This window comes from Anopheles merus, unplaced genomic scaffold (assembly GCF_017562075.2).
Source record: "Anopheles merus strain MAF unplaced genomic scaffold, AmerM5.1 LNR4000612, whole genome shotgun sequence".
NCBI lineage: Eukaryota > Metazoa > Arthropoda > Insecta > Diptera > Culicidae > Anopheles > Anopheles merus.
In genome coordinates, this window is record NW_024428192.1 from 1 (window position 1) to 14169 (window position 14169).

Here is a 14169-nt window from a genome sequence, read left to right on the forward strand (position 1 = left end):
TTTTTGCCTAATACAGACGTCACACGAGGCTAAACTCCAAAAGTTTACGCTTGATTTGTATAGGAGAGCGTAAACTTACTGTCAAAGATTATATGGTTGTATGGCTGAAATTCAGTTTACGCCAAAGTTTACGCTTCGTGTGACGTCCGTATAAAAGCTAGAATTAGATTCGAGTATCTGTTCGAACACCGGTGTTGTTTACATTTATCGCAAGGTGCATTAAAGAGATCAGGTAATGCAATCTGGAATCAAAGTGTATGTAGTCCAGGTGGTCTCATAGCATTTTTCATAACCAATTTTGAACATCACTTTTTGACAGAACGAGTGAAAACTTTTGCTCCAACGAGCTTTCTGGAGGCTTGACGAATACTCAAAACACTCTTAAAATCTTCATTCAGAAACAGAAGCGATAAAAATCAGCCTTCTACATTCATACGCTTGAGATAAGCCCACCTGTATATTATACTCAATTAGATAGCTCTCGAAAACTGCTATACAATGTAGACATCTGACAGGCTGAAATTTCAACCTACGAATTTCAAACGGAAAGGGCCCCATAGCTGTTATTATGTTATACAGGCGGTCCCCGAGATACACGGTTAATGGGACCGAAGACGGCCGCAAATTACCGCGTAACTCGAATTTCCGCGTGAGTCGAATCTCGTGATTTCCAGCTAAAATATCACTAATTTTCGTGTAATTTTGCAAGTAGGAGGCGGTTTTAGTCACTTTATGAATTATTTGATATGGTTCTGACTGAATATAACAATTTTAAACAATTTGAAATTGTTTTTAACATTCGATCAAAACGGAAATTATTTGGCAATTTACAATTGATGTGTCAAATCAGTACAATTTGCTCAAAGAATTGTCAAATTTAGAAAACCGCGTATCTCCGAATCCGCGTATAACCGTAGCAATAGACGATGCGCAATCTCAGATTGCGCATATATTTATCTGTCAAACGGGTCGGTTTGATATATTTATCTGTCAAAAAAATTATATATCTCGGACATATAATCTTGAAAATTTATTGCGCAATCTTGGCGCAATCTGAAATTGTATGGAAATGACGTTTATAGCTCAGGGTTGGCTACGGGAAATGACATATATTTTGATAAAACGAATATATGCGCAATCTGAGATTGCGCATCGTGTATTAATACGGTAAGAGGTACCGTGTATCTCGGTGACCGCCTGTATATGTAATTTGCGCCACATATAGCAGAGCGTTAACAAGCTTTCTATTGACCAGAGTGACCAGATTGTTTTGTAAATCATCGGTAGGAATATGCATTTTTTTTAAACTTTTAGCGCGTGGCCACGGAGATGAAAAATGTTGAATTTTTTTTCAACTTTGTCAAAACTGCTTGTCAACTGCAAAAAAGAGATTTTTCGTGGCCGCACCAAAAACATACACAAGAATGACAAAAAGCTCCAACATCTGAATATCATCGATGTTTTGTTTAAGAAGCACGAAATAGGTACATAAATCAATTAGAATCATGCATTGTAGCATTATTCTCATAGCAATGGGTCACAACTGCGCCAAATAGCTGTTTGTTTACGCATTTTCGCGAACGTCAAATTTTGTCACTTTTTGTCAACTTTTGTCAACTTTATTTCCTGGCTGCTCCAGGTTACAAAATTTTGACAAAAGCTCAAAAAAGTCACAAAAGCTCAAGTTTTGAAAAATTTGTCAACATTTTGTCACTCTCATGGCCTTTTGATCCAAACCTAATTTCGGTGTTCTTTCTTTCTATACCTCTTTGGTTGGCAAAAAAATGACATAACATCTAAAGAATACCCTATCAGGTTAGGTCTGGTCACTTTGGAAGTTACGCCCCAATTGACATTTTCGAGCACGAATAACCGGGAGATCGAGCAAATTCCCTTAAACTGGAGCCTTAAACTTCCCTTAAACTGCACCAGTTTAAGGGAATTTAGAAAAATACCTTTAAAATGAACTGAGATGCGGCTTTTTCGTGTTTTTCTTCTAGATTCGCTCGAAAATGATGTTTTCTATAGTTTTAGTTGGTCATATAGCCATTTTATACTTAAATAATATCGATTTTTTATAAAATAACGTCACATAAAATTTGCTCTTGTTTTTCATAAAAAAATCAAATCTACGAATGCAAAATGAACTCGACGGCATCGTCCATTGATAGAAGAAAGTCTAATTTACGAACTCACCAAATCTTAGCGCTTTCAACACACTTGATCACACACAAATCCAAAGTGGGTATAGGGACTAGGTGGGCTTATAGGTTTGGCAGGAAGGCCATATTGGACGAACGAATGACAGGAGGGGATTCGATTGTGATACGTAGTTTTTCACCCACACTACGACACATCAACCAAACCAGCCATTGAAATTCACACGCATACATCAACAAATGATCGAATCCCCTCCTGTCATTTCGTTTTCATTTTTACAGCACAGAACGGCTGTCAAATTGTTCGGGATAAGCCCACCTGTATAATAAACCCACTTTGCACAAATCCACAATTTCAGGCGTATCGAATACAAATCGAGCAAATATGGAAAAACATTTTCGAGCAAATGCCACTTGGGGCAGCCGCAATTGATTTGTCAAATGTTTTGCCTCGCTGCTGTGTTTTGTCTGCGTGTAGCCGCAAGCTCATTTTACAGGGGTTTTCAGAGGTTCTTATAATTTTGAGATTCTTTCTGGACACTTTTTAACGGGAAATGAACTTTATGCGACAGGAATTGTACTCTACGGCATCTATTTTGGGCAGGCATATCGGAAATTCCTATTGAATTCCAAATGAGCCTGTCAAAAAGGGTACCTTAGATAATAATTCCCGACAAATAAAGATCACTTCCTCTAAGCAAGACTCGATAAAGTGTCACAAAATTATGAGAACCGCTGAAAACCCCTATAATACTTTTCTTCCACAAACGCAAAAGGAGATGAAAACAGAAAAATATAGCAAGTGCAACCGGACGGATGTGTTCGTACGTTCGTCGTGTTTGTTCTATACCGTGAAGCGGCATTTAAAACGATACTCCAACAAAAGTGTCCACCGTGAAATGTAATGAAAAGTTGCGTAAAAAGAGAGCTTGATGTAGGAACATTTTCTACTTAGAGAGCAACACAAAAACAAAGGTGTGCAAAAGATGTGAATGCAGGATATCGGCAGGGATACTATTTTCGCTGGGTGTGCTCTGTACGTGCGTGTTATTTAAATATTTACTTCACTGTGAATGCATGACCAGCCAAGGTTGCTGGGATTATTTTCAACTCATATTTGCGGCAAATTGTGGCAAGAGTGTAATGGGACAGTGGGTAGGAAGGTGAAAAGTGTTTTTGTTTTTTTTGCTTCTGTTGTGGAAATCCCGAACAAATACGTCAGGAAAATTCGATACCCAAAGCATGCGTTGTAGTGCAAGGTCAGGATGGAAAAATGCGAGGAAAATAGATGATATTTACATCGCGCTTTATGCTAGTGACCAATTTTTCGTTTTTCTTCTGCTTATTGTTATGTTGGTTTCTTGCGGTGAATCTCTATTCAGTTACATTACGGTAAAGAGACTTAAGGAGTATATTGTGCCGCCTAACATATCAAAATGTCATTAGCCTTTCATTGGGCCTCTATACGTTTCGTTCAGGAAGCATCAGGCATTATCGATTTTGAACCCGATGGAAGTATTTGTTTAATGCTACTAGAACCAATTTGTATGCGCAATGTTTTTCAAACTAATGTTAAACAGGATCATGTTTTTAAATACATATTCGCAAAAATAAATGTCACTGCACTAGTTGTTGCAATAAGAAAAAAAACTTTGTATAAACCATTGCGTGTGCTCCGCAGGGTGACGAAACGGGGGTTTTCCGCTTTGGATTCTTATCAGCTTTGCATGGCAAAACGTTATGCTGGTGGACAATTTCCTGCCTATTTGATAACTTTACTATCTTTAACGACACGTGCATCCTATTTGGTTTGGTCACTAAAATCGGAAGATCAAAAACAAATGTCTAATTAAAAGCGTTAGCCGGCTGTAGCCGTAACTGGGTTTGCTATCGTGCTTGACTGCAATTGATAAGAATTTTGGAAGCATTCACAATCAAATGACATTTTACAGAAGAATGACCAATTGTGCAATATGCAATCGAAGGTAAAAACCCCGAAAGTACTGTGCAGAGATAAAGAAAAACTATAACAAATGTCCGGTTGAGTCAGATACCCGATTTTTTCATTTATTTGTTTTTGCTTTCCGACAATCAAGCTTTTTTATTATTATTTTGCTTTTATATGATTTCTTATCTTGAACTCCAAATAGGCCGCGCTTAACAGGGTGTGAACAGTTGTTATCGTTCCAAAATATGAAACATAACACGATACGGCAAAAGCGGCAAAGGTTTGCTGGTATGAAAAGCAATATCATCTGCCTTAAAGTTACCTGAAAAGCTAAATTTAAAATAGACACTTTTAGGTGGAAAAAATGGTTACATGGTTTTAATTTTTGGAAATGTTTTGTTTACTTACTCTTGAATACACGCACTTTTTAATGGGAATGATTCTAATATTTTACATTACTCTAAATATTCAAATAAAATCAGACGCAAATATTAACAAATAATCTTCGTGTTTCGTGTCAAATATGATCAAATAACGGAGTTGTGCTTAAAAAACTTGCTGGCGGGGCTATCTTTCCTTACTTACTCTCGCAACTTTATGATCATAATGAAATCAAGTGCGTGGCTCGAAGGTATCGAACTTTTTGCTGGTCAGCAAAAAACATTACCTGGCCATAAAATACCCACAATGAAATGAAAATAGCAAACTCAAAAATTGTGCAAACACTGCATATAACTCCGCAATGGCGGATCAGTGCGTTATTAAAACAAACCTCTCTGTCCTAGTTTCAGTGCAGGAAGCAGCAACAGCCTGTGCAGGCGGTAAATGAATTACACCGTGGATAACATTTTAAAGTTTGTGAGTGGAAACGTGTAGCACAGCACGATCGTGGAAATAAAGCGTTTCACTAAAGCCTGTTCTAGAGGTGTAATAAAAAGTGCGAGCAGTGTGATTGTTTACTAGTGTCAAAACCAACGCGTTCTTCTGCTGCTATGGCTACTGCAACGGCAGCCACGTCCGCTTCGTCTAGCAATCAGCAACAGCATCTGCAAACTTACGATGATGATGACGAGGTAAGCATTTTTAACACTGCTTAAGAATCAGTACTTTGTTTCACGCTTCTTCTTTTAGAATTCAACTAAATGTCGTAGCTTATGATTTCATTGCATTGAGGTAGGAAATACATTTTATATAAGGGTATACAGTTTTCTATACGGAAATGCGACCCAGTTGTTGCATTAAACGTATTATATCGATCATTATGAGTGATCGTATGTCTTTCCTGCCACTGTTCTCATCTTATGAAATCAAATGTTCCATTGAACATTCTACGTTCGTTTCGTTTAGGTGGAAAATGCATAAAAGTGCGTTCGTTATGTTCTAATTCATAACTATGGTATGTTAAAAGTGTCCGGTCACGTTCGAGGTACCTTCGGGCACGTAGTAACAAGGCAATATGGATTGTAGTAGCTACATACATACTATATAGCTACCTACCCGCTTATAGCTACCTACATACTATATTCCGATGACACAGTCTGCCTAGCCTCGTAAACCTATGTTTCCGTTCCGTTTGTATCCCCCTTTACCGTTCTCTGGAACAGCAGGTCGCAGCAAATGAATTCAGAACGAGCCACTTGGCCACATTTTTGGACGATTGATTTTCTGCCTGTACGTACGGCTGGTTCTTCTTCCCTTTGTTATCCAGCTCACGTGAGACATTTGGGGACGCGACCAGTCACGAGTATCCGAAACCTTACGAATTCTCTTGTACTGGTCATTGCTTTGTTCGCTGTTAGGCAATCGCCAGCAATAATCTTACATTTCATAGTGTATTGAAGTATACAATTTAAATTTCTAGCAACTAATAAAATTACCACAAAAAAATTAAAAAAAACTATATTGTTCAGTATAGTAGCAGTATAACATGATCTTTAATTGATTTTAGAATTAAAATTAGAAATTCTTTAATTTAGAAATTCGTATGATTAAATCTAAAGTCCGTTGTAATACTATGAAGCTATGGCTTTGTGCAGGCGTTGCCTTATGCTAGAATCTAGATAAAAAAAGAAAACCGGACCGCTCCCATACATATATTGGATACAATAATTATCTCATATTCGAATAATAATGTGCAGAGAAGGATTGCTCTATACGAAATTTTACTCGTGTTTGAGGTAAGACGTGTAAATTGGATTTACGGCATTGCAAAACAAACGCATACAAAGAATCTTGTTTCAAAACAGGACGCAAAGTAATAAACAGATCCCCAACATATACCTTGTTCTAAAATCATAGCAGTAGTATGTGTTGTTGGGGCTGCCATTAAATACGTCATTCATTTTAAGGTGTATCTATCCATAGCATATGAGGTTTGAAAGGCAACATTACTCGGAGTCTCATTGCATGGAAACTTTCTATCCCACCCGGAACTGCCTCTTTTTTTCATCTGAGATAGCTCTTTTGTTTGCTTACCTTTATGGCTAAAATGACCAGGCGAACGCGAGTGACAGGTGAAATGGTTAGCTTTGCACGGGTGGTGTACAATGTACGTACTTCGCGAATCGGTATGTGCTATTTTGATTACAGCTTACCTCCGAGGGAAGGGAAGCTCGTTTGTTTTATTGAAAAGCAAAAAAAAAAAAATCAAAACTATGTGGTTAGTCGTTCAGATTGTTTTATGATTGATGTATAAGCAAAAAGGTTTTTGCGTACGACAATGTTGTTTTTTGTTATGAGGCAAATTCTTAGATATTATTTGGAGTTATTTGTTTCTTATATTACATTTATAATATCGCAGTAATCATTTAAGCCAGGAGTCGGGAAAATTGGCAAGTCCAAGGCCCACAGGCACATACAGCATACGAGATTATTTTATCCATACAATTAAATAATTAGTCGATTATGAAGAGCACAGTTTTTTTGTGCATTTCCTTTTTTCAACCTCCAAATTGAGTTGTACAAATCAATCTTCTTTTTTTGCTTTGACACAATAACCCTTGCCGATCCAAGGCCTGCCTGAACCACTAGTGGGGATTAGTTTTCAGTGCCTCTTTTGGTTTATCGATAACATCACAGTCAGTCCTACCTACGTATGGGTACGGTCCATTCGTGATTTGAACCCATGACAGGCATGTTGTTAAGTCATGCGAGTTGACGACAGTACCACCAGACCGCCCTGTACAAATCGATAGCAAATCGTGACTTTTGAGATCGATTAGAGCAGATGCAGTATCATCCTTTTCTTCTTATTTGGTGCATGTTACTGAGTTGTAATTGACTTAGTGTTAACTTTGCGACATGGTTTTTTTCAAAATCAGCATTTTTTTGTGACATGGAGAATGCTGATTTTTTTCTTAACAAAAGTTTGCATACGATAGCATGTGGTATATTCTCTACGAAATTACTTTGCTAGAGTCAGTGCAACAAAATGTCTCTGTCAATTACATTCAAAAATCTGACTGAAACAAAATCCATATCAGCGTCACGTACTCAATTGTGATAATCAGAGGTGATACTCAGAACGGTTGGTGTGACTAATATATGCTCATCCCATGTTTGCGACCAACGCTTGGTCATTCACTATGTCACGACTTTTTTTTGCTGTGATCAGTTTTGCAAAATGTCACTGACATAGTCATGACAAATTCCGGCTGAAACAAAATCATCTCAGTGTCACGAGCTCTACTGTAATGATCAGAGGCGAGCCTCAAACAGTTGGTGCGACCATCGCATGCTTGGTGACATTGTGTGCAACCAACTCGTGTTCAATCACTTGGTCGCGACATTTTCAGTCGGTGATCATCGCGATGGTTATGGGAGATATGCGGTGCGTGCGAGTGGTTCCAAGAAACAAAATGAGCATGTTTTCTCGCTCTGTTTGACCCGACCGATTATCAAAACAGATAGAGAAAGAAAGCATGCTCATTTTGTTGCTAGAGCCCACGCGCAAAGTATATTCCAAGAATGTCGCGATTATCGCCGACAATAATGTCGTGACCAAGTGAGTGACCAAAAGTTGAGTGCTAAACAAAATGTCACCAAGCACGTGATTGATTCTCCAACTGTTTGAGTATGGTCACTGATCATCTCAGTTGTGTACGTGATCTGATTTGAGCTTCGTTTCAGTGATGAGTGTTGATGACTGAAATAGTGGCATTTGGCAGAACTGTTCACAGCCAGAAAAAAAACATGATTATGCTTGCGTCGGCATTAAGCTAAGCTTTTCAGTCGGAGTATCGCGTTGGACTCAAGTATTCACATGTCGTGTTCAGCATGTCATGGCGCACTTTTATTGACTATCAGCAATGAGCTTCAAGCTACCTCGGGTATGTTCATTGTTTTCGTTGGTGAAAATCTCGTGTCACTCATGATATTTTGCAGCACTGCTAAGAATACAGCATGAAGTAGTGATTAGAGGATAAGTCAAAAAAATTTAATCATGTTTTTTAATCTTTCCCTGTTTATTCCAAAGTTTACCGATTCATGTAGCTAATAAAGCATTTTCTTAAAATATTATCCCTTCTTCGCTAAATTATTTCGACTCAATAGATTTCCACATCCTTTTAAGGCATATCCTTCGATGTACCTAACATGTTGTAGTAGTATCGATGTAGTGCTAGTACTACATAAAAATAGTATTCAAACTATTTGTATTGTAATACGTGCCCTTCGATAAATATTAACATCATTTTCAGTTTACAGTTTACATCATAGAGGCTCATAGTGAGATTTTTTTTTCTTACAGGGTTTCGAATCATATAAGGGAATAGTTCAATCACTTACGGGAATGTTGCAAATCGGTAGGGGAATGTTGCAAGCAAGCTGTGGATGTTTGCAATCACTTAGGGGAGTTTTGCAATCGATTAGGGGAATGTTGCAATCGTACTGTGGAGCTGTCATCAGACTGTGGGTGCCGATGTAAAAAGCAACGAATTGGTACCGATGATGTTTTTTTATAAAACATCGTTTGGAGTTGTTTTCGTGTGGGATTCTGCTGTACATATGATAAACTAAATAAATCCTGCTGCAGAGCCATAATTAAACATGATAAGTTAGTAAGATTGACGAAAATATTTTAAGGTATTTACAGCGGTACCCACAGTCTGATGACAGCTCCACAGTACGCTTGCAACATTCCCCTAATCGATTGCAAAACTCCCCTAAGTGATTGCAAACATCCACAGCTTGCATGCAATATTCCCCTACCGATTTGCAACATTCCCCTAAGTGATTGAACTATTCCCTTATATGATTCGAAACCCTGTATTTTTGATTGTTTGCAGCGTTGCATGAGCTATTGCAAATGATAACAGCAATTATCGTGGCAGTAGTTGTAAGCTTTCATGAAATTTTTACATTATATCAGTGATCGGGACAACGGGTGTATTGTTTCGTTATGCGTGGGGCGCGAAAGTGCAACACGATGCAGCTTGCAAATCGGTAACCTTCGACCGGTCCAGGTAATTTAACCTCCCCTACCCAGCGTGGGGAAGCGGCTGCACTTGAACTTGCCTAGCACCTAGCCCACGATTGGAGCCACAATTAAGCCGGTGTGATTATTGGCTGGTGTAGCCGGGAACGGTGTAGTTAGATGAGAAGTTTAGCTTAGCTATAGGCGAAACTGTTGACAGGTTTGTCTTACCGGTCATTTAGCTGCCTCATCATACCCTCGACATTAAACCTGTTAAAGCCACCATAGAAAATGATACCAGTATCCGGAAGAGGATTGATTTTTTTGCTTTTTACATACACCTTTTATCATTTGCGCAACCTTTAGCTGATTGTACGTTGATCTGATTATTCTATCAAAGCTAAACATTAGTTTAGTTTATGAATAAATAAGACAAAATAAATCTACCAAAGGCGCGTCGTATTGGGTGCGACAACCGTAGACGGTTTTGATGTCCTGGCCACTAATGGGGTTTGGGTATCAATAATTGGATTGATTTACCAATGACAGTAAAGTCAGCGCTGTGCAGCTCGATCAATACGTTATTTGACTGTCTTTGATAATCAATCTTTCATTTGACCTAATTCCAAATATTTGAATGATAGATACGTTAACTATATATTTATTTATTTAAATAAAATGTTTATAATCATTTCTACTTTTTCCTCTGCCTCGTTACAGTTCCAGGATGCATGTGATGCTGAAACTGCCTCGTAAGTAAAATCAAGTGCTGCTCAACGCACACACGCTACGGGCGTACGATCTGTTTGTAAAATCTATTAGACCATCTCGCCGTTCGTTATGCTCATGAGTATACTAATTGCTTGTTTGCACTTCAACCAGTTGAGAAGCGACACAATCGACCTTTTTGCGATAGATAACCACAATCGGCGAAGCTGCGATTAAAGGCCAGCAACAGCTTGGTTGTTGGTCGTTTGTCGTCAGGGAAATCAGTTATTTATTTGTTAGCTGTGCTTCATTTACCAAGCAAATCGTAAACTAAATTTAATGGTTTCCTTGGAATCAGAGCGAAATGTGTCTCTTCTCAATTTGTTTTCTATCAATCGCTTATCAGCTAATCGTGCACCAATGATAGGATTGATGTTCTTTGTTTTGTACATAAATTGAAAAAAATCCTCTTTGCTTAAGCGGATAGGCTCGTATTGAAAATAACTAAGTTGTAATTATCATATCAGTGAGTTTATTGGGAAGATCGATAGCTGTGTACGGAAAACAAATGTCTCTTTTAATGTTACATTTTTGTAAACAAAGCGTAATACGTGTAATGTATTTTCTTTTCTTTTTTGCAGTGGATCTTGCGCTCTAGATTTAGATACAGCGCTAGCAGAGGCAAAGATAGCAGTCGATCTATTTTTTAACAATAAGTTCAACGAAGCAGAAGCCCTTATGAAACCACTGTAAGTGAAGCACCATTCTATGGAGTTGATGATTCTATTTATTACAGAAAGAGTGATAATATTAAATTACATTTTATAGGGCGACATCAAGCATGTACCATTCCGTTGGACACAGTGTGTTCACCTATCTGGAAGCTATGCTTACGTTCGAGCAGCAACACATAGCAGCCGCGTCGGAGGCGCTTAAACAGTGTCTAAACGTTTGCAATCGTTATCGAAAAAAGAGCACACTTACGGAGACGATAGGCAAAACCTTTAAGAAAGTGAATTATGATCAGTATACTGATTTGGAAGCACACGCAGAGCTTTGCTCCGCCGAGGCTTTACTGCTGAAAGCGATGCTGACGTTTATAGAGGATGAGACTCTAACCAGCTTGATTAAGGGCGGAATGAAGATTCGCAATTGCTTTGCGATGTACAAGTAAGTTCGCAACAACCAGTGAGTACTGGGATAGTCTGGATAATAAATTAACGTGTAACTGTTGCTGTTTGCTGTTTGCATTGTTTTAGGGAATGCAATAACATTCTTACACATCGCCAATGGGAATCGGAAAGTTCGAAGCTACACTTCGAGAGCGGCGTGCGAATGGGCTTGGGCACGTTTAATCTCATGATATCTTTGCTACCGGCGCGGATTATAAAACTGTTGGAGTTTATTGGCTTTTCCGGCAATAAGGTATGTATGGAAGTTGTTCGCGCAATCGTGTGATCTTATATTAATAATAAGTATGTTCGTTGCAGCAATCGGGAATGCAAGACCTAATTACCGGTTCACAAAGCGAAGGCATTCGACAGGTGTTGTGTGTGATGACATTACTCGGGTACAATCTGATTGTGTGTTATGTGCTGAGCCATAAGGAAGGCGATTTACGCTTTTGCGACGAACTGCTGGTAAAACAGCTGAATCAGTATCCGGACGGCGTTTGGTTCCTGTTCTTCAAAGGTCGTCTGGAGTTCATGAAGGGCAATCTCGACGATGCGCTTAAATGGTATAAGAAATCTTGGAAGTCACAAAACGTGTGGCCACAGTTTCATCATCTGTGCTTTTGGGAACTGCTTTGGGTTAATTGGTAAGAAATGCACGTACCACGTTGTTTTAAAACGATATTACTAACACATATTTTGGATTTGCAGTTTAAGGCTCAATTGGCGTGAGTCGTTACTGTTCGCGACGTACCTTGTCGAGAACAGCAAATGGTCGCGCACGATCTACACATATCAGAAGGCATCAATCATGTGTATGCTGAAGACGGAGGAATTACATTCGAGCGAGATTCGGACAATCGCCACACTGATGAAAGAAGTGCCAAAGTACAAGCAACGGATAGCGGGCAAATCATTGCCGATGGAGAAGTTTGCCTGTAAAAAGACTGAACGGTTCTTCGCTCAGCAGTCGTTCCTGTACGTACCCGCGTTGGAGTTGATGTTTGTGTGGAATCTGTTCAAGATACTGGGCAAACATTTCCATTTAGCGGACGGCGTCTATCGAATAGTGGAGGAGAATCTCAATCATTACGGCGAACGTGTCAACTCAAAGTCAAACCCGGCGTTTGGCATTTATGCGGCGGATAATAAAGCGTTGCTGTTGCTTTTGAAAGGCGCCTGTTTGCGGCAGATGAACAGTCCGCTGCAAGCCACACGGTACGGTTTACATTTGATAGAACTCCGTAAAATATGCAAAAAGATACCAAAAACGTGATAATATGGTTCCTTTCGTTCTAGGTGCCTTGAGGAGGTGATTGCCCTGTACAAAGATATTAAAGAAGACCATTACCTGGTACCTTATGCAATTGTAGAACTGGCATTGATCTACATCGATCAAGGAAACAAAGATCAAGCCATACTAGCTCTAGAGGATGCTAAGTAAGCTAAGTCAGCACAATGGTGCACGCTTTGGTCAAAACTAATGTTGTTTTTGTTTGCAGGAAAAATTACAGTGGATATTCACTAGAGTCACGGTTGCACTTCCGGATACACACGGCCCTGATGGAGCTAAAGGGGAAAAGCTACGAAAACATTCCTTCTGGGGCAGAATGAAGGAACAGCACCTGACGCCTTCACCATGACACTATTCTACGATGAAATAAAACACGAAACAGAAAGTGAACCAAACAACGATTATTCGAAGTGAGACCAAACCAAATGTGTCATTTTTTTAAAGTTCATCCAAAGTAATTTCTGCATGAATAGGAGCTTATGGGCATAGTACTAATTCTACGTCATACGGAATCGATTCCTAGTCATGATATCGCAGAGCGACCATCTAAGCTCAAGCATTTACGATACGAGCTCTTAATATTTGTTTTAGCATTACAACTGTTTATATTTGTTGCTCACTTTCCAATTTAAATCGATATTATAAATTCGGGTAATTCAAAACCATAAATCCTTATACCAAACAGTATAGGTAGTTTTGACGGCATAGGTATTATTTTAATTGATGAACTATGTACGTGTAGCAGATTGTAGATACATCTTATAGCCTATAGTTTCGCTAGTCAAGGATTAAACACTAGCAATGTAGGAGATTAAAAAACTTAGATTTAAAGTTTTTATGTGCAGGGTTGGTTGATAGGAAAAAATAAAATCTTATATCATTCAGAAGATAAAAACATAACTCATGGGTCGTACTGTATTTTATTTGTATATATGAAAAATAAATAAAGTATCTAACGTTATGGAAACTATAATTTCAATTGGTGTAATCGAATATATGTCGTGCAGTTACCAAGTTAAACGTGTTCGTTATCCGTACGTTGTCTTATTGGCATCAAGTTGTATTTCGAGTTTGCTCTTAACATAACAGGATATTCATACATTTGGCAACCGGCATAATGGACAATAACGGCGCGACCACCAAAATGTATTCAATATTATACTAAAGCTTTAATGCGCACGCATGCGTCATACCACCATCGTTCCAGTGAGGATAAACATCCTTCCTACTGATGCAAGAATGGAAATGCACGTTTCTCCAATAATACATTGGAATGTAATTTTAATAATACTATTTTTCATGTAGTAATGTGTTATGCACGGTTTTGTAAACGTTTTGTAATAGTTTTCGATTATCTGTAAAACTTGTAATTTAGATTTTACAATCATTTCAAAGAATGTATGGGATGGTCGTTTTATGGTTTGGTACAATTTGTTATACCATCCGAGCTTGTAGATTCAGTGCAAATTGAATAT

The 14169-nt window shown here is 38.5% G+C and overlaps 1 protein-coding gene across 6 annotated transcripts; it reads left to right on the forward strand.

Moving 5' to 3' along the window:
• Positions 1-2880: 2880 nt before the first annotated feature.
• On the forward strand, positions 2881-13590 carry LOC121602774 (tetratricopeptide repeat protein 39B-like). 6 transcript variants are annotated; one of them, XM_041931538.1, is made up of 10 exons: positions 2881-3195; positions 4893-5180; positions 10241-10272; positions 10870-10977; positions 11057-11398; positions 11488-11653; positions 11719-12047; positions 12112-12618; positions 12700-12840; positions 12903-13590. In XM_041931538.1, the coding sequence occupies exons 2-10, from the start codon at positions 5100-5102 to the stop codon at positions 13012-13014; spliced, it is 1818 nt and encodes a 605-aa protein (XP_041787472.1). In that variant the 5' UTR covers positions 2881-3195; positions 4893-5099; the 3' UTR covers positions 13015-13590. The 6 variants fall into 6 exon arrangements, with proteins under 6 accessions (XP_041787472.1, XP_041787471.1, XP_041787470.1 ...); XM_041931537.1 differs by having other exon boundaries at positions 2881-3134; XM_041931536.1 differs by having other exon boundaries at positions 2881-3060.
• The last annotated feature ends 579 nt before the right edge of the window (positions 13591-14169 follow it).

Coding starts and splice junctions, on each gene's coding strand:
- LOC121602774 (XM_041931538.1), top strand. CDS start 5,100: ATGGCTACTGCAACGGCAGCCACGTCCGCTTCGTCTAGCAATCAGCAA. Junction 12,619..12,699: donor AGTCCGCTGCAAGCCACACG/GTACGGTTTACA, acceptor CTTTCGTTCTAG/GTGCCTTGAGGAGGTGATTG. Junction 12,841..12,902: donor CTAGCTCTAGAGGATGCTAA/GTAAGCTAAGTC, acceptor TTTTGTTTGCAG/GAAAAATTACAGTGGATATT.